Genomic DNA, 18,157 nt, shown 5'->3' with positions numbered 1-18,157 from the left:
GATATTGTGTAACATTTAAGGCAGGAGTGACTGACATGCACGGACAAGACAGGTCAAAGGAAGGAGCGTTCCTTCCCACATGTATGTGGCTGTGACTTTTGACCGGAACGGAACAACCTTCTCCCGAAAGAAAACCATCCGCCCATAATTTCTACGCCGAATCTTCCAGGCATTCTTTCAAATCCAATCCAACATTCATCATATCATCCACCAGGGTTGCGGCATCTTGTCGCATCAATCTTCTCTCTTTAGAATCTCGAAATCTCTCTTTCCTCGTCCTCAATCGATCCTACTTCTCCCGCACTCTCGAAATGTCTAGCCAACGAGAAACATACCAACTTCCCTCTGGCGGTGGTAGCGGGGCAGGCGGCGGCTTCCAGGGTTTCGCATCGGGCTTTGCTGCAGGCGATAGCTCTGGTGGCGTGACTGTGCAATATGTCTGTGGAGAGTGTGCGGCCAAAGTCAGCCTGGGAAAAGGCGACGCCATCAGATGTAGCATGTGCGGCCACCGAGTCTTGTACAAAGAGAGAACCAAGAGGTACGTCCGCAGCGACTTTGCGCACATGACAAAAACGATGGCGACTGACTGTGATCATTACAGAATGGTACAATTTGAGGCGAGATAAGAGCCAACGAAATGACTTGACTTGACCGCAGTCTTTGAACACCTTGGGGATTAGGTGCGGACGACACGCGGCGGGCGGAAGAGCTGAATGAAACTCGAACCTCACAGCGACGGCGTTTTTGGACAGGCACTGTTTTATGCATTCACACGGTGGTCTCGTGTTGAATCAAAGGGTTCAGATGGATCAAAAAACTTTTTTCAGACCTTGCCTAGAGTCTGTTGGTGAATTCTATGAACTTTTCAAATTCTTCCAGAGCTCTTCCACTCTCGATGCACCAACGAGCCTTCTTGACACCCTCCTTCCATCTCAGCCCACCCGGACCCGTCTCTTTGATGACCTCGCCGCTCTCACACGTGTCTGCATCACAGGCACCGCTCACGACCAACAAGGCGGCAATGTTCATGAGGACGAAATGCAGAATGGGGTCGTCGGGGCTTCGCTCGTTGCGAAGCATGGACATGAGCACAGCGGCGTTCTGTCGCGGTAGTTTGCCGCCGCCGACTTCTGACAGTGGATGTGAAGGAAGTCCAAAATCCTCTGGTCCAACAGCGAATGTCTCGACCTTGGCAATATATCTGGGTTCGGCTTCGTCGTCACTGGTGTCGTCGTCTTCCTCCTTATTGTGGTCGCCCTTGTATTTGGGATTGGGCAACTCTCTCAGCAGCCAACAATTCGTCTTGCCAGCACAGCTGATCTCGTCGAGATCTTCCTGACCACAGACCACCATTGCTTTTCTTGCCCCTGACAGAGCCAGCGCCTGAGCAAAGACAGGGCCGAGTTCTTGGTATGCGACTCCCACGACACGAGCCTCGATTTGATCCTCGACGGGATTTGCCAGAGGACCCATCAAGTTGAAGATTGTGCGGAGACCCAGCTCTCTTCTGACGGTTGCGGCGTATTTCATACCAGGGTGGAAATTGGGGGCGAAGAGGAAGGTGTAGTTGGTGTGTTCGTAGGCTTGAGGGAGGAGTTCTGCGCTGAGGGCCTCGATCCTGGGCGGCTTGGGAAGAATGGCGTTGAGCACGTCGGCCGAACCAGACATGGACGTCTGAGCTCGATTACCATGTTTAGCCATGAGGAGGATAGGAGAAGCGATAATAGACGAAGTAGTCGAGATGTTGAAGGTAGAATGAAGATCACCACCGGTTCCCACAATGTCACATAGACCTCCTCTGTAAGAACCCAACCCTCGTTTCCTCCTCTTAACCACATCCTTCAACGCCTGGGCGTCGACCTGCACTGCAGCGTTTCGCATACTCTCCGCGCACTTTGCAATCACGTCCGGGTGTCTGTCTCGGCCGGTCGAGTGGAGTAGCGTCAGTAGAGCTGCCGTCTGTGTCCCGCTCAGTTGGTTCTCAAACGTCCGCGAGAATGCCAGTGCAATGTCCTCCGCCTTGACACTATTGTCCATTGGAGGAGGCGCCGACAGCTTCTTCAGCAGCGGAGTGATGGTGACTTGTCGCACCGGTGGTTCGGACATCCTGGCGACTGTAAGACCAAACCCAGAAATGTCCCTCTCTTATAGATGGTGCAAAGAGAGCTGTGATCGTTGTGTTTAGAGACTGCGCCGAACAATGACTCAATTAACTGCGGCGAACGTGGGGAGGGAGTGGAGGGGGTTGACTGCGAATACTACGAATACTATTGGGTGTGTCACGTGGGTTATCACGTGACACGTGTATTTTTGTTCCTGCGGATCTTCGTGCGAAGGTTTTTGCATGTGATATCACGTGATCAATCGACTTTGTTCCATTCGTCCTATCAAATACTTCTCTTTACCCACGCCCATCTGATCTTCATGAGGTCGAATAGTTGACGTTGTCACATAATATTTACATGAGATGATGCCTTGGCATATACAAAGAGTGATCACAAATAGACCAGGTAACTCTATGATCTGCAAAGAGTCCATGCTTAGGAGACACACCCTATTTCCTCTCGCATCCCCCGATCAAGCATTCGGGGTCGCATCGAAATCAATGTCAAAATTGAAATCTGCAAAGTCGTACTGTTCCAAAAACATGGCATCGGTTGGGCTGAACCATTCATTCTCCGCAAACGATGCATCGACTCCTGCTCCACCTCCACCTCCACCGCCACCTACCAACATCGAGTTCAACGCGACAGCATTGCCCTCTTCATCGGTGCTCTGCATCGACCGATCCAGGAGCTTTCTCATACTGCTGACAATGCTAGTCAGAAGATGTCGAGGGTGCATCTTGGTCGTCAAGCTTTCCAGGATGCTTACGGCCTGGTCCAACATGTCCAGGATCCCCGCCTTATCGATCCATATGTTTCCAGGATATTTGATGGTGAGTTTCAAGAGAAACACAAATGCAAAGGCAATCATGGTGTCGAAATATGCAGGCAGGCCGTGCAAATATGACTGAATCTCCTCGTCTTTAATGATGGCCTGTACGATTGATGTCGCTGAACTGATTGCCGTATTGGAGAACTCGATCAATTCAGGTTCCAGCATCGTCGACCCTTCGAGTGGACCCGAAGGTCTTCGGAACACGTGCGAGCAGAGGAACAACTTGGCAAAGTGGTAATGCAGATCGACTCCCTTGCGGGGATAGTTACCCACATGAAGGTTCGCTTGGAACTTTTCGTACCAGTCAGCCCTCCAAGTGTCGAGGGCGATTCCCAGACGCCGAAGCTGTGGAATCAGTCGATCGGACAAATGTGCTGAAGGGTCGAGACTGAACTGGTCGAATACCCGTGTATTGATGATCCATATTTCCACCTGACTGATCAGCCGGGTGTCGTCTTCTGTCGCGAAGCTCGACTTCAGAAACTCGCTGGGCGGCGTGATGGCGCCAAAATCTCGTGTCAGGGGCGGCCGTCCGTAAACTATCGAGAGATGGTGGTCGCAGATGTAGACCAGATAATACAGTCGAGTTCGGAGAAAGCAGGCTTTCTTGGTATGCGGAGCTTTGGGTATACACCGGTGAAGATTCAATTCACCTGCAAGTCGAGCAGCTGTTCCTGGGGTCATCTTATGATCCTCACGACCTAAAACAACAAGCCTCACATACCTTGACCAAGTAGACTCCACGAAATATCACTCAACCAGAAAGCACCAATGCAGAGTGCTCGCACGTCGTCGTGATTGTTCTTCTTGGAGAACATCTGGGACGATGCGAGCTGGACAAAATGTTGATAGCATGGCTGATACTGTGAAGATGATTGGTGAAGTGCGCCGACTGTACACACAGCCGCAGTCAATAAAGACGAACTCTTCCGTACACTTGCTAGGGAGTCATGCTCTGCCAGTATCCTGTACAGGAAATGGTCTAGCCGACGGTAGTACAAGTCAAAGAACTCTTGCGCATCCGTCAGAGAGATTACACCTTGATCGATGAGGTCGACGGACTGTCGCTGATTCGGTGCGATTGCGTCTCCTCTAGCAGCGGGAACTTCGGAAACCACTGACGCTGGAACGACTCCAGGGCCTTGATTCAAGTCCATGACAACTTCCCAAGCCTGTTCTGACCGCTGTGGAGGAGCCTGATCGGTGGTTGGAGCCAGTGCATTGAGCTGAGTTGATGCGGTGTCTAGAGAAGTAAGAAGTCGAGAATGCTCCCCCCCAACTGCGGCCAGCTGGTTCAATTTGCCGACCGAGTCTTCCAAAGCCTGGAGCTTTTTCTCCACTGTGGATTTCCACCTGCGACCTGTGAGTCTGGCTAATGCAAACATGTGTGCCAAGGGGAGAGAAATTGGAGTGCACTCACGAGACATCGTTCTCAAGTAGCATTTGTAGACTGCGATTGACGGTGCATGATATACCTCGCTTCTTACAGCGTGTACAAGGCGGACTTCCATCATTGCCCATAAAGCATTTGACCTTTTGTTTGCGGCATGCGACACAGGCGGTGATCTTTCGACTTATGTCGATGGGTTTGCGGTCGCCAAAGGACTCTCGCAGAGCCCTTGCAGCTTCAGATGCGGGCTCCATCGTCCAGGTGAGACCATTGCTGTGCTAGTAGATGGTCAAAAAATGATGACTGATGATCACAACTTATGATTGACGGTCCAGACTTAAGATCGTATCTGAGATGGAAGAGGAATGCGGTTCCTTGCGGGCCAATCAACGTCATTAGTTATTGTGGCGTCATATGTGGCGTAGGCGGCTGACTGTCACTTCCAGAGAGCAATGCATATAGAATGTGATACATCGTAGAATATCTCATATTCTCCATGTCCTGGACCCAAATCATATACAACGAATCATCTGGTTGTATCTTGGATAATTTCAACCAGCTGGCGATCCCTAGAATGGATTCCCATCTCCCTATGTACTTTACGTGCTCGCAACGACAACCAAGGTCTACTGAAGCAGCAGTTGTGATGTTATTTGGATTTTTGAAGATCTGCAAAGATACACAGCATTCATTTTGGTAGACAGTAGCCAAATTTTGTGCCTGGACATGCAAGATACAGTGAGAGGAATATGCCAGAAATCCGCCACTCTCCCCACATAACAATGACTCCAAATCTCCGAGTATATGACATGTTTTCGTGGAAATCAATGCAATCCTCATTCTGAATAATGCAACTAGGATGTGTCTCAAATTTCGTTTGCTTCGTTCTCGTTGACAGGCTTGTACTGCTCAAGAACTTTCTTTAAAGCAGTCCTTTTGATCGGCTTGGGAAGAAAACCTAATGCAAGCTTAATTTTAGTACTCAAACGAAGCTTGGTAGACTGACCATTCATTCCCGCAGCGTGACACGCGTTCCGATTTGTTTCGTGGTCAAACGCCGTCAATGCCACAATCGGTACGTCACAGCCGATTCCTCGTATCTGTTTGGTAGCTTCGATGCCGTCCATCTTAGGCATTTGGACTGGTAGACTGGATAAGCATCCTATGGCATAAGCAGTCGTCAAGAAAAACTTACTGTCCATGAAGATCAATGAAAACCGTGCACCGGCTTCGAGGGACTGCTGCACCTTTTCCACAGCTTCCTCGCCATTCTCTGCCAACGTGACATCGCCTACCTTTTCAAGAGCAAGGAGCCGCAGGATGACCTGCTGATTCACACTATTGTCCTCGGCCACCAGAATTCTGAGATTCAGCAGATCGGGAGGCCTTTGAGCCGTGGAGGGACCGGAATCTTTTGGTTGAATTTGCTTTTCCTTTTGTGTGTTTGAAATCTCAGAAAACGGTGTTTGGAGGGGGGAAGCGACGGACTGGATAGGTTCCAGCCTTGATGTTTCAGGATCCGAATTATGTCGATGGTTATGTAGAGTTGGACTTGTCGTGAGATCAGCAGGCTCCATTCCTTGATCGCCGTCAACAAGATAAGGCTGAGAGAATCCCACCAACCGTGGAGCATCCAATTGTGACTCTTTGTCCTGAGAATAGTACGAGGCACGAGTGGAACGTGCGGAACGCATCTCTCGAAACATTCGAGATCGTGCGCTGAACGTCTCAAACTGGACGCTGTTCACCAGACTGGCAGCTTTGTTCGAGTGAGGTCGAGCAAGTGAGCCAGATACCGACGGGACATGCTCCTTGGTATAACGTAGAGGAAGAGAAAGGGTGAACGTGCTCCCAATATCGACCGTGCTTTTAAGAACGATCGTCCCGCCCATGAGCTCTGCAAGTTGTGAGCAAATCGCCAGGCCCAGTCCTGTGCCACCGTGTTTCTTGCTCAAGGCCACATCGCCTTGGACGAAAGGCTTGAATATCTCCTGCTGCAAGCGCTCTGGAATGCCTGGCCCAGTATCTTCCACAACAAAGTCAAACATGAGTCCTTGCATAGACGAAACTAACGGCTCCATTTCAGTAGGGGCCTTGGAGCTCGAGGGATTGGTCAGCGTAGTCGCTGGCGATCCTCGATTCGAGTAGATGACCTCGGGCATTGCGGCTGACTCTATGAGCTGCCGGTACTTGATTCTCACTTCAATAGACCCCCCAGAAGGCGTAAACTTGAGCGCATTGCTTACCAGATCTGGAACGCGTAATGTCAGCAGCATATTCATTTTCGCACCAAGCAAATGGACACTCACTCATTAGAATCTGTAGAATACGATTCTTGTCGCCTCGAAGACCAATTTCGCGCAGGGCTCCAGTGTCCCCAGGTCCTTTCGCAAGCATGCTTGTTTTGATCCTAGCTAGATTGCCAATTGTGTCTCCCCGTGCAACAATAGTGTCCTGGACAGCATCCAAATCCAGTTCATTGTCTCGTTGTGCGCCAATGAAGACCACCCTGAGACTGATATTCGCGTCATTCGCCTGCTTTTCGAAAATCGACACCAGCTGCGTCCCAATATCGACAAGACGGAAAGTGCCTTCCTCAATCGCCAGTTTCCGGCCGTAGGAGCTGCTACTGAATGTCAACAAGTCATTCAGAAGATGAAGCAGAAGATCAGATGATTTGTAGATGATTTTCAACGACCCCCGAATTCTCACGATATCCTCTTCCTGCATCGCTACAGCACACATGCCGATGATGCCATTCAACGGAGTTCGCAATTCGTGAGACACATTGGCTATGAACAGGGTCTTGCTTTGGTTAGCAGTCTCGGCGGCGTTGCGACTCTGTTCAAGCTCTGCAGTCCTACTTCTTACTCGTTCTTCGAGTTTGGCATATTGAAGCGCGAGCTCCTCCGACATCTCATTGAACGTGGCAGTAAGGTCCGTCAGCTCATCAAATATTATATGGCGGTGTTCCGGTACCCTCTCTGGGATTTGAAATCGTCTAACTGCGCGGGAACGGGCCTGTCTCTTTTCCGAGCGCTGACGGACTCGAGGCACGTGGCCCTTTTCTGTTGTTGCAGCTGCTCCGTCGATAACAGTGTGTTCAGTATCGGTATCGGAGGACTTTTCGGATGGCACATATGCTTCATACGTCATGACCGAGTTTTGGGTGGCGTGTTTCAGGGCATGGATCGGTTTCACCGCGTAATGGGCAATAGGGCTATCATCTTGTCAGCAGGATTTGGGATGAATATCAATTCCACTTACAAACATATCACAATTATGCCGCCTCCCAAGCCAAGGATGCACGCCAGAACTGTATTCCTCAGGCTGTTGATTGGCGCATAGACTTCACCCCGGCTTTGAGCAAAGACCAAAACCCAGTCGACCATAGGCGAAGTAACTTGAGCATAACCCACCGAGACTCGGAAGTTCTCTTCATTACGACTGGCCATGATAGCACCGGCGTTGTTGAGTTCTTCATTATCTTCCGACCACGCAGCAAGCACTGCGGGATAATCCTTCATTAAAAAGGGCAGCTGAGTGTCGTTGGCCCGGGTCGGGTGACGATCTGGAGAGGGAGGAAAGACAAAGTGGACGGGAACATCTTCATTCAACGATTCCGAGCGACCATCAATCTGTTCCGCGAATTTGTTGGTTGGTGGCGTAGCTCCAATGACGACAACCTCACCAGTGTCTCCCAGACCAACTCGGGAAGTGGTGATATCATAAAGGATTTCAGCATCAAGCACGATCGTCAGCCAGCCGAGGATGTCACTAGGGAAAGTAAGCTGTTAAACTTGTTGAGAATGCATAGACGCCTATAGAACACACCTTCGACTTGTGTTGTCTGGAGATGATTAGAATAGACAACCAAGCACCCTGCTGTGGCAGGGAAAGGGACCCTCTTACTATTAATTGCGACCGTCATTGAGACCAGCGAGGTGTTTGTGTCGAGAACTAGAGGTCCTAGCACTAAAGTCGAGTCGTGGAACAAAGGCTTGTCATCGTAATACACATGGGTCACATTGGACATCTCGTCGCTGTAGGTGAAGTTTGGATAGAGTTCAGGCGGGTAGACGAAGCCGTCATCGCTTAGACACAAGCTTGTCCCATTTTCGTGGCAGCGAGGCAGATCGACTGTACTCGGAATTTCCATTCCAGTCACATTCACGATCGAATACTGTTGGTCGCGAGAATCGGCAACGGGGGGGAAGACTGCAGCCTGGAGGAAGATTGATCGGTCAGCCCCTCCTGATAGGGCGTGTTCCAGGTCAACCTCGAGAAGCATTAGCAGATGTTTGATTGTTCTCGGAAGGCGACTTTACTTGAATACTTTTCAAGACTTGCTCTGAATGATTTCCCTTGCTGTATTGATGAACATACTCTTGCAGTGTATCACGGGTTGACACGGACTGTACCAAGTCTTTCAGCATGTCAAGCTCTTCTGCGAGCTGAGTGGCCTTGAGACTGGCGGTCACACAGAGCGTTTCCGATCTGACTCGCCTCATGAAGCGGGCTGTCTGGACCCATGTTGATACGGCCAAGACGGTCAATGCCAGCAAGGTAGTCACAGTGATGAGGAGGCATAACTGTTCGCGGATGCGAATGCGCATTTTTGGCATTTTCAAAGTGAGGTACCGAGCCCTTTTCTTTTTGGACGGAACCTAGGACATGTGGACCAGCGCAAGAAATGTGTCCTAGGCGAACTCTGGATCCACTAAACTCAGAAATGGTAGAGACATGAGCAACATATGAAGGTCGCAGTGGATTGGAAATGGGGAGTGTGCGACAAGGTGGGAAGTCAGTAAGTCGATGAATCAAGCTTCAATGTTGAATTCGCGGACAGTAATCCAATATCTGGGGGAAGCTTAAGGCTGACGGAGGGAGTCTCTATGGATTCAGCTCTGTCGGTCTGCTGCAGTGGTGGATCTCACACTCATCAGGACTTGTGCTGAGTAAGAGTTGATTTCGCGACTAGTTTCGCTAGACGCGGACTTAGGCACTCGTAACATCAGACATGGTGGCAGCGGGTCAATTGCAAAGTGCACTATGTTTGTAAATAGACTCCAGTCCATGGAAAAGGGAATAACCGATCCGATTCTATCTTGATTGAGCCGTGACCATTTCTGTCAGAACCGGAGCTCGGCATGATCAGTGGCGAGTGTGGTAGACATCAGGTCGAATTTGTACAGTGCCAACATCTCCTGGAACCGCATTCCTCTTACAGGAGGAATCCGGCGTCTGATGTGCATGTATGAGTTGCGGGAGTGGATACCATCTGCACTGGGAACAACAAGTCTGCTCAGTCAGCAAAGTCAGCATAACAAACCGTAGGGATTGTCTGATGAGCTGATGAGCCATACCCAGCACTGCATAGGGCGGGTAGTGCGGAAAATACGGAGTAGAGGGCGCTTGCCCCCATGATCAGGGGATGCTGTTGACTCCAGCCTCTATTGGACATCTGCTTGTTTCTTCTGTACGGAGTACGCGAGTGCAAGGATAGCATACTCCGTAGAAAGTCGTGCAGATGGGCGTTGATGTACCGAGCCTCGTGCCTTGTTACTCGGTCTGATATGGAAATGGCTCTAGTCTAATAGTAGACTAGCGCGTTCTGCTTAAATGACAAGCAATGGTAAGGAAGGCACGCGTGTAAATACTCCGTATTTGTGCAAAGGAGGAAGGCGCTAGTCACGGGCCCGGAATCACGTGCTCCACCCGTCCCTTTGTTCTTCGAAATTTCTCTGGTTCAAGAGGATCGAGATACACGCGAAACCAAAATCCAAATAAAACCGCCATCTTCGCTGTCGCCGATATTCACACCTGGGACACATAGCACCATGCCACCCAGGCTTCGGCTCCGGCCCCTCTCTCACGTCTTTGATGCTCAGCTTGCTTTGAAACCATACACCTGCAGAAGCTGTGGGTATGCCACCGCGGTAGCTTCCCACTCACAAAGCTCGTCCGCTCCTCTTTCTCGATACGCTCCCTCACAACCTCCATCCCATCGAGATCCCAAATACCGAAAGTCGCAGCTGATCCGATCCTACGTCTCCCTCCTGCAAACGACACCACTCATCATCCTCTTCCAACACAATTCTCTAAAAGCTACAGAATGGACAGGGATCCGACGAGAACTGTCGTCTGCCCTCTCTATACTCGACCAACAGCTCCTTGCTGAAGGCGCAGATCCCTCGAGCTTGATCGGCCAGTACATTAAGCTTCAGGTCATCAATCCGAGCATGTTTGAACCTGCTCTACGAATCACGGAATATTATAAACCAGGCGACGCATCCCTCTCCCCAGTGGAGAGCCCAAATGGTATAAGGTCGGAAAAGGATGACCCAGCACTCACCCACGCCCTGTCCACCTCGGCATACCGTGCCATTCAGGAACACAAGAACGAACATCCTTTAACTCCCCTCCTCACGGGATCTATCGCGATCCTGACCTTTCCCACAGTGTCACCACAGCACATCAAGACCGCCTTCTCCATCCTAAGTCCCAAAGCGCCTCATTTTCCCGCCCCTCCCCGCCGTCTGAGGCCTTCTCTGTATGACCCTCCGGTGCAAGATGGATTGAAAAAGCTGATGCTTCTTGGAGCTCGCATCGACGGTCAAGTCTTTGACATGGAAGGCACCCGGTGGGTTGGAAGCATTGATGGAGGGATTGACGGGCTCCGCGCCCAGCTGGTGGCGATGCTACAGGGCTTCAGTGCCAGTGTCACTAATACATTGGAAAGCGCTAGCCGCAGTCTGTGGTTCACAATGGAGAGCCGGAGGACCCAGATGGAAGAGGAGGCCAATCCAACTGCCAAATCTTCTGAGGAGACCAAATAAGTGCATTAGGGTTAACACTGTCGTCCAGAGCTTTGGCAGGATGGATCCAATGGATGGAAAGATTCCATCTACAGATTTGATCATAATTGAGAATGGCCGACACCGGGCAGCATAAACAAGCCACATATGTACGACGGCTTATGCCGAACTCATGGTGCGGTTGAAGAAGAGAAAAGGCAAACTGGCTTGGTCTTTTCGGCTTCTACACAATGTACAGTAGAAATGAATATACCACAGCTTGAAATTTGCTTTCTTGTTGATCGACCTTTGATCATGTACTTATTTGCATGTTGAGAATCATGATTTTGACTCATCTGTCCACCCCTATTTCACAACCTGGCTTCTTGCCATCCTTGCGTTCGTGGTATAATCACATGGAGAAGAACCAGAAGTGGAGCTCTATGCCTTGCGAAACCGCCATGAATATCCACCTCGACCCTGAGCGTAGACCATGAGCTGTAGTTGGCTCAGATATGGCATCCTGCCCTTTGCGTTGCAATCCCAATTCCGAATTTGTCCTACAGTACCGACCAACATTGTTCTCCACGATCCTTCTCTTAAGATTCTATCGTACAACAGCCGACTGGATTTGGTGTGGGTAGACGAGATTAGGATCTGACCATGTGTTGCGGCGTGTGCGCGTCGTCAGTCAGAAATCCTGTCAACACCTGGAGAGAGATCTTGTTGCCGGCCAAACGCTCAGGCTTTTGATGCTGTCAAAAACGGCGCGTCAATGCCGTACACGGACTTGTGCTCCTCAATGTATCGGTCCTTATCGGCACTTTCAAGACCCTTGTAACGCTGTTGCGAATGAGTTAGTCACATCACTGTGTCGAATCAGAATAAAGTGTGGGCACCAACCTCTTTTTCGTCTGCAGACAAAGCCTTCCATTCTTTCCCTACTAAGATGCCACCCTCGGCGAGACTGAGTCCCTTTAGATCGCCGGAAGCCACACGTTCCTGGAAGAAGAAGTTATAGGCGTTCGTGGGGGGCTTGACCAGTCTATCATCCTGAATATGCGAATAGACCTTGGCTTTTCCCGCGGCCTTGGCTTGCTTGCGGAGCTTGTTACGAGCATTGTTGGCCTTCTTGATGGTCAGTGGATCATGACTTTCAACCCATTTCTTGTACTCGATTTCGTTCTTGGCCTTGTTGGCATTCGCCGTATGATTGAGACTCTGTCGCATTGGTCAGTCATGCAAATATGCAACGTGGGATGAGCATACCTCGCGCTCCTCTGGTGAAAGTGTCTTGTATTTCTCTGAGGCCGATTGAATGATTTGTTGGAGTTGAGAGCCTTTGGTAGAGATCTGGGAGACCAACACCAGGTAGGCTGTAGAGGGCAATTGTTTAGGTCGAGTGAGGAGGGCGGCCGCACGCAGCTCAGAGTTGGCAAGTCGTTCTTTGCGGCGTAGAGCAACTTCAGGAGCCACTTTCTTGACTTTTGGCTTGACCTTTTTCACGACCTTTTTCTTGGGTTTCTTTGCCACAGTCTTCTTTGCTGTGGCTTTGGTGGAGGTCCGTTTCTTCGCAGCAGCTGCGCGGGTCTTTGGTTTGGCCGGTGCTTTCTTCTGGACTGCAGTTGCGTATGTTCTTGCGTGTCCAAAGACAGCAGAGAGGTTTGCACGGTGCCTGAGCGAGAATGAACGCGCGCTTTCGGATGTGCAGTTGCAGGAGACGCGTAGGAGGGTGGAGTGAGGTCGCGTGAAGGGTCGGGGACCGCCAGGGAGGAGCTGTCGGGACAAGGCCCGAGAGAAGGAGGTGGTGGCCGTCATGGCGACCCGAAGGAATCGAAGTGGACGATGTGGAATCCAAGGATGCAAGGGATGAGGATGTGTTGCAGGGAAACAATGTGATTGAATTGCGGCTTTCTTGAGGACAAGCAGCACGATAGTGAACTTTGGGGTCGTGGTGGGCCGAGGGGGCAGTTGGTTGCTTGTACTGCAGTTGCGCTGTTGGTGGCTGGGGAGTACATGGACGCTCCTTCCAACTATGGGACGCTTGGGAAACTCTAAGTCAACTCCCCTCTACCAGTTTATTAGTTTAGGCAGCCACACCTGTCATTCGCACCTAGCTCGCCCTCGCTCCTTCCTCGCCCATGACATGACACATTGCTTCATCAAGCGAAAGTCACGTGGTCAAAAAAGGAGGTTCGAGTCCTTACACCCGCATCGACGAAACATTATATAGAGCAAGATGTCTCTCATGCCTTGTCTCTCAAACCTAGGCGACATGTTCTTATATTTCCTCATTTATCTCGAGAACTAGACGAAAATAGGCACAGCTGCGCAGGTGCTCACCACCAGGCTGACCTTTCGGACGTACTCGACCTCGGATTCAACGTCGAGATCATCTTGTACCCAGAATGACTGCAGTAGGTCTCCCAACTCATGCATGTTCCTCACCCGAGGATCTGTTTGCGTCTTTGAAACGAGCCTTAGAACTTCCTGTCTGCGTTCATCACTACGAGCTTCGCAGCCAATAATAAAAATGGGCAAAGGTTGGCGGCACCGTTCAATGCTAGCAATGATCGCGAATGCCTTGTTGACCCACCCCTCAACTTTAGGAGATTGTCCAGAGAAGCTTTTAGATGTTCGTTCCAGGTAGATCAGGCCGGCTAAGCGAAACAAATCTGTGATTTTAATGTCATCTTCGCTTTCATTGCCAACTCGAGAATCCGAAAGCTCTAGAGTCTCAAGTCTGGTCTCCAACTTCCCCAAGTAGTCTTGATACTCAATTGAATGGTACTGCGAGTCCCATGGATATAGTATTGTACCGCAAATCTCACCGAGCAGTGCCAAAACCGGCGGCGCATGCTCAGAGAGCTGTGGAACTGGAGTTGAAAACGAGGCACGAACGAGCGCGGTCTGTAGTCGACAGGATGTATTTGCTGCGGGATCGAAGACGAGCTCGGGGAAACTTTGACACCCGAGAACTGTGCGCCAATGTCGAAGAGAAAACCGAGTCGCCACATCGAAGTAATAAACCCAATTCAGGATGATGGAATTGTCGCTTCCTGGCGGATGATGACATGGCTTTTTGATGTCTCTTATTAATTCTTTCACACCGACAATGTGCCCTACCCACTGGGAATTCCATATCTCTCCGTTGCTTTTCAGTTGCATCTGCAAGCCAATTCATCAGTCCCAAAGTTTGTTCAAACACGAGGATCAAGTAGAGTCTGACTCCTCTGAATCTTACCTCGAAGCAACAACTGAGGATGCCGGCGACAACATGCCCGATTGCATCCACTCCGTGAACGCCCGCATTGACAGAGACCATCAAAGCCTGGAGCGCTGCATCTTTCAATTGGACTGCAAGTGGCTGAAGTCCATCCCTGTACAGAGATGAGAGAGCGAGGATCGACTGAAGTACCGCTTTCGACGCCAACGAGTCGTTAGAAAAGGCGATGCGCATCAACGTTTGGCAGAATCGATCTCGATCGAGGTCAAACATTGGAACCGCATGGATACCATCACGTTGAACTGGATTGTCATAATCAACCCAGTCAGCCACCATCCGAGTAGTGCTGGTATTCAGTTGGAGCCACTCACAATATTCCAGCAAGTTTTGGTCATTTGCGGCCACATTTGGTGCTATCAAAGACTTGAGTGGGCATGCAATTAGTATAGGCTGATGTGATTCTGGAGGCTGTCTGACTGTGTAATGGTATCAGCAAATCTAGCCGGAGAAGTCGCTCGGTGTTGCGCCGGACCCACAGTGGCTGACGTTATCCAAAGAGACGTAATGGAGTGCAAGGTCCCAAGATGATGCATTAATCAGATGAAAGGTCTGATACGGTGTTGACTTGCTCCAGGAAAGAGTACAGGAAATGCTTTTGAGGGCACGCTTCTGATCTCCACGACGTGGCCACGTCAGTCGAAGACCATAGCCCCCGCACTGCCGGCCTGTTGTCGAGCATTTGAGACATGCTGGCACGGTGCGGTCGCAGGACACTTTCCGATCTGCATATCGTCTCTCGGTTAGTAGTGTGGCCTCGTTCCGCTAGGCAGCAGCGTTCACACGTACCTTTGCATGTCCAGCAGCGCCCCTGCGCGGCCGAGACCATGTTATGGTTGTATAACTACGCAATGTCGGTGTGATGGGTGTAACGAAACACTGGATATGATCCAAGAATGGGTGAAGCGGTACTCCAGAATCCTCCTCTCCCGAGTCCAGTGTGGAGCAATGACCACGATATTTGCCTCGAGGCTGACAAAGACACCGCGCTCGGGGCGCCAACCGGCCTATCAGATTGTTCAACAATCACCCGACCCAATATCGAAGAATAAAAAGTGGATCTGCGCTAATTCCGAAAAGGTCAGAAGGAAAGAATTTGCGTGAGTAGTGAAGAGATCCATTAAGTTGTATCTGATCTCCACGTGGCTTGTGACCATACACGCCTGCGACCTGAACAGAACCCTCGTCGTGTACCTACGAGGTCCCGCAATCTCAATCACAAAATGTCCACATGGCTGGGGTTGTGCGTTTCGAAGAGAGAGCCGACGAATCTACCGGACAGATTCGTCCGTGACGATTGGAAATCAGGCAAACTCTCTTCATGACTGGGGCCTTATTCCTGGGTTTGTTGTATATAAAAGAAGCAACGGGAGACATCACTGAAAGAGAATTCACTGTACTGCCAAAGCAAAATCCAATAGAAACATTGACCTCTCTTGCCAAGTTATCTTTATTCAACCCAGGTACGCGACCTAAATACAGCTCAACATGTCGTCATACGTCGTGACGGGAGTGTCCCGAGGCATTGGAGTAAGCTCGACGCCTGAAGTAATTGGGTCAACATTCCACTAACAGGGTACTTAGTTTGAATTCCTACGCCAGCTCTCTAGCGACCCAGCAAACACGGTGATCGGGCTGGTACGGGATCCAGCCTCGACAAAGGCCAAGGTTGCTGAGCTGAAGAGAAACAACATCCACATCCTAAAGGGAAACTTGGAAGACTACCAGTCATTGAAGGTAGTAAGATCCCACGTTCTCGAGACTGTGCTGACTTTTATCCTCGTAGGACGCAGCCGAAGAGACTACCAAGATCACAGGCGGATCCCTCGACTATCTCATCGGCAATGCCGCGTTCATCTCTCACTATTCCGGTTTTGATGGCTTTGGAACCTTGTGAGTACCGCCTTGTTAGTTGATTGTGGGCGTCCGCAGGGTCACCAGCCTGTTGTTCTCGTTAGAGCTCGAGGTTCATCTGCTGACAATATTCCCTTGCGATGTCATTAGGGCCAAGGATCCAGTCGCCCTCGAGAATGACCTTCTGACCTCGATAAAGACAAACGTTATCGGAAATGTTCACCTCATCAACTTGTTTATGCCGCTCATCCTTAAGGGCAAGAAGAAGAAGGTCATCGTTATCTCATCAGGAATGGCCGATAACTCGCTCACGGCCAAGTACGAGCTTGAAGGTGGTGGTCCCTACAGTATCAGCAAGTCTGGCGTCAATACTGCTGTGGCGAAATTCAGCGCCGAATATGCCAAAGATGGTGTGCTATTCATGAGTATCTGCCCTGGAATGGTGGACACTGGTAATTTCGATAACTGTAAGTCCACCCAAAGCCTTGCTCTGTGTGATCAGACCTTTAGCATGAACTGCTCGCAACACATGACAATTTTCAGGACGCTTGCTGACAACATTCTCCAGTGACTGAACACCAGCAGCAGAAGGCTGGGACTGTTTTTCAGAAATTCAAGGCATATGCACCAAACTTTGCTGGCCAAGCGAGGCCAGAAGATTCCGTCAAAGCTGTCATCTCGATTTATGAAAAGGCAAGCGTGGCCAATGGAGACGGCGGATCGTTTGTCTCTCATACGGGTACCGACAAGTGGCTCTGATTGTCTCCATGACAGAGGTGGCCACATTTCTCGAGGTTGTGGAAGAAAATGCCAATCAAAGGCATCCATGAGTATAGAATCTTTTAGGTAGTGTCAGGTCACGATTTGGGGGGACGACTACTTCCACAAGCACGAAATTCACGTTCCTTTGCAAGGTCACCGTAAAGAGTCGACTTTCTCGACCTTGCCTTGGCCAGCGATGGTTAGAAACACTGTCGAGTACTTGGTCATTAATGGCCTGGGTCGTAACTGACAGTACTCCTTCATCTGTTCAAGGCCCGCGATCTTCCTTATACCCACTATATTGTTTGCTGCATGAGTTGGTGATGATTCGATGGTGCTTAAGGAGCCAAGGTTCGGGAAGAACTGCTCGCAACACAATCACTGTTAGGGGGGAGAATGACGCCACCATGTACCCATTCACAGCTCGCAAGTCACTTACTTTCAAGGAGGCTCGCCGCAGCCACGGGAGGCCTCATCCGTACTCGTAAGTGTGTATCTCACCTATGTCGGAGCCCGAGGGGCCAAGTGGAGCACCAGCACTCTAACTAGCCTCCTATGTCATCCGCATACTCGTACGAGTATTTGTCTCCGCACTCTTCTACGACATATATGTGGTTGCTCATTGTCATGGTCCTTTGTCAGTACTTACAACGATGTCTTTACACAATTCGTGTGAAGTTAGTTGTTACTGTCGTTATGATCCCTGGTCATGACAACATCCTACCTAGAGTTCCACGACTACCATGTACCATACTTTGTATACTATACCCAGTCCAAGGTAGGTATGAGGTTCCGTATTCTCGTCCAACCTGGGTTCTAGTGGATCGGGGTATACTTGGCATTACTCAGAGCGGCACCCAAGGCTGATCTCCTTGATCTGCTAACTATGGGAGGGCTCCTCACCTTCAGTACTTTTGTACTCGGGAGCCTGGAATTTTGTTTACGCACGTATCTTAAAATGATAGGATTGGCTACCCTAAGGCCACTGGCGTTACTTGAAAATTCTCTGGGATTGAGCATTCTTGTTCCGGCCCACAAGATGGTATCGAAAGTCAACATCAACGACCCATTTTTGTAACATGTCTATCGGATGGGTTCTTACTGTCTGAATCATTGTATTCGGTAGGCTCC

General features: G+C 50.2%; 7 protein-coding genes across 9 annotated transcripts; 2 read left to right on the top strand and 5 right to left on the bottom strand.

Moving 5' to 3' along the window:
• Positions 1-752: 752 nt before the first annotated feature.
• On the bottom strand, positions 753-2,203 carry PV10_08233 (anthranilate phosphoribosyltransferase). Its single transcript, XM_016373225.1, has one exon. It carries the CDS (start codon positions 2,104-2,106, stop codon positions 835-837), a length of 1,272 nt encoding a protein of 423 aa, XP_016220136.1. The 5' UTR covers positions 2,107-2,203; the 3' UTR covers positions 753-834.
• A 374-nt stretch (positions 2,204-2,577) lies between these two features.
• On the bottom strand, positions 2,578-4,584 carry PV10_08232 (uncharacterized protein; the record flags this gene model as incomplete). Its single annotated transcript, XM_016373224.1, has 3 exons — positions 2,578-3,608; positions 3,665-4,293; positions 4,361-4,584. The coding sequence occupies 3 exons, from the start codon at positions 4,582-4,584 to the stop codon at positions 2,578-2,580; spliced, it is 1,884 nt and encodes a 627-aa protein (XP_016220135.1).
• A 436-nt stretch (positions 4,585-5,020) lies between these two features.
• Positions 5,021-8,946, bottom strand: PV10_08231 (uncharacterized protein; the record flags this gene model as incomplete). The annotated part of the gene is made up of 7 exons (XM_016373223.1): positions 5,021-5,288; positions 5,337-5,471; positions 5,526-6,581; positions 6,640-7,550; positions 7,598-8,121; positions 8,235-8,609; positions 8,659-8,946. The coding sequence occupies 7 exons, from the start codon at positions 8,944-8,946 to the stop codon at positions 5,197-5,199; spliced, it is 3,381 nt and encodes a 1,126-aa protein (XP_016220134.1). The 3' UTR covers positions 5,021-5,196.
• A 1,159-nt stretch (positions 8,947-10,105) lies between these two features.
• Positions 10,106-11,479, top strand: PV10_08230 (uncharacterized protein). The gene has a single exon (XM_016373222.1). The coding sequence runs from the start codon at positions 10,171-10,173 to the stop codon at positions 11,167-11,169; it is 999 nt and encodes a 332-aa protein (XP_016220133.1). The 5' UTR covers positions 10,106-10,170; the 3' UTR covers positions 11,170-11,479.
• On the bottom strand, positions 11,393-13,149 carry PV10_08229 (uncharacterized protein). The gene is made up of 3 exons (XM_016373221.1): positions 12,397-13,149; positions 12,031-12,348; positions 11,393-11,970 (listed from the first exon to the last, which is right to left on the bottom strand). Exons 1-3 carry the CDS (start codon positions 12,943-12,945, stop codon positions 11,869-11,871), a joined length of 969 nt encoding a protein of 322 aa, XP_016220132.1. The 5' UTR covers positions 12,946-13,149; the 3' UTR covers positions 11,393-11,868.
• Positions 13,150-13,368: 219 nt separating this feature from the next.
• PV10_08228 lies at positions 13,369-15,311 on the bottom strand. Of its 3 annotated transcripts, XM_016373218.1 has the most exons (5): positions 15,200-15,311; positions 14,890-15,135; positions 14,725-14,829; positions 14,372-14,655; positions 13,369-14,295 (listed from the first exon to the last, which is right to left on the bottom strand). In XM_016373218.1, the coding sequence occupies exons 1-5, from the start codon at positions 15,237-15,239 to the stop codon at positions 13,435-13,437; spliced, it is 1,536 nt and encodes a 511-aa protein (XP_016220129.1). In that variant the 5' UTR covers positions 15,240-15,311; the 3' UTR covers positions 13,369-13,434. The 3 variants fall into 3 exon arrangements, with proteins under 3 accessions (XP_016220129.1, XP_016220131.1, XP_016220130.1); XM_016373220.1 differs by having other exon boundaries at positions 14,725-15,135; XM_016373219.1 differs by having other exon boundaries at positions 14,372-15,135.
• Positions 15,312-15,562: 251 nt separating this feature from the next.
• On the top strand, positions 15,563-18,095 carry PV10_08227 (uncharacterized protein). The gene is made up of 5 exons (XM_016373217.1): positions 15,563-15,940; positions 15,995-16,147; positions 16,197-16,303; positions 16,415-16,731; positions 16,833-18,095. Exons 1-5 carry the CDS (start codon positions 15,899-15,901, stop codon positions 17,021-17,023), a joined length of 810 nt encoding a protein of 269 aa, XP_016220128.1. The 5' UTR covers positions 15,563-15,898; the 3' UTR covers positions 17,024-18,095.
• The last annotated feature ends 62 nt before the right edge of the window (positions 18,096-18,157 follow it).

The sequence above is a fragment of the Exophiala mesophila genome (assembly GCF_000836275.1).
Source record: "Exophiala mesophila strain CBS 40295 unplaced genomic scaffold supercont1.6, whole genome shotgun sequence".
Taxonomy (NCBI): Eukaryota; Fungi; Ascomycota; class Eurotiomycetes; order Chaetothyriales; family Herpotrichiellaceae; genus Exophiala; species Exophiala mesophila.
This window is presented reverse-complemented; position numbering and strand designations above follow the sequence as displayed.

Bases quoted from the DNA above. Each gene is read 5' to 3' on its own strand.
- PV10_08228 (XM_016373218.1), bottom strand. From the start codon at position 15,239: ATGGTCTCGGCCGCGCAGGGGCGCTGCTGGACATGCAAAG. The intron at 14,830-14,889 runs GTGGGTCCGGCG...ACCATTACACAG, and splicing joins TTTGGATAACGTCAGCCACT to TCAGACAGCCTCCAGAATCA. The intron at 14,296-14,371 runs GTAAGATTCAGA...ATTGGCTTGCAG, and splicing joins TCCTCAGTTGTTGCTTCGAG to ATGCAACTGAAAAGCAACGG.
- PV10_08230 (XM_016373222.1), top strand. From the start codon at position 10,171: ATGCCACCCAGGCTTCGGCTCCGGCCCCTCTCTCACGTCTTTGATGCT.
- PV10_08227 (XM_016373217.1), top strand. From the start codon at position 15,899: ATGTCGTCATACGTCGTGACGGGAGTGTCCCGAGGCATTGGA. The intron at 16,304-16,414 runs GTGAGTACCGCC...CGATGTCATTAG, and splicing joins TTTGATGGCTTTGGAACCTT to GGCCAAGGATCCAGTCGCCC. The intron at 16,732-16,832 runs GTAAGTCCACCC...AACATTCTCCAG, and splicing joins CACTGGTAATTTCGATAACT to TGACTGAACACCAGCAGCAG.
- PV10_08233 (XM_016373225.1), bottom strand. From the start codon at position 2,106: ATGTCCGAACCACCGGTGCGACAAGTCACCATCACTCCGCTGCTGAAG.
- PV10_08229 (XM_016373221.1), bottom strand. From the start codon at position 12,945: ATGACGGCCACCACCTCCTTCTCTCGGGCCTTGTCCCGACAGCTCCTC. The intron at 12,349-12,396 runs GTATGCTCATCC...CCAATGCGACAG, and splicing joins TTTCACCAGAGGAGCGCGAG to AGTCTCAATCATACGGCGAA. The intron at 11,971-12,030 runs GTTGGTGCCCAC...CATTCGCAACAG, and splicing joins TGTCTGCAGACGAAAAAGAG to CGTTACAAGGGTCTTGAAAG.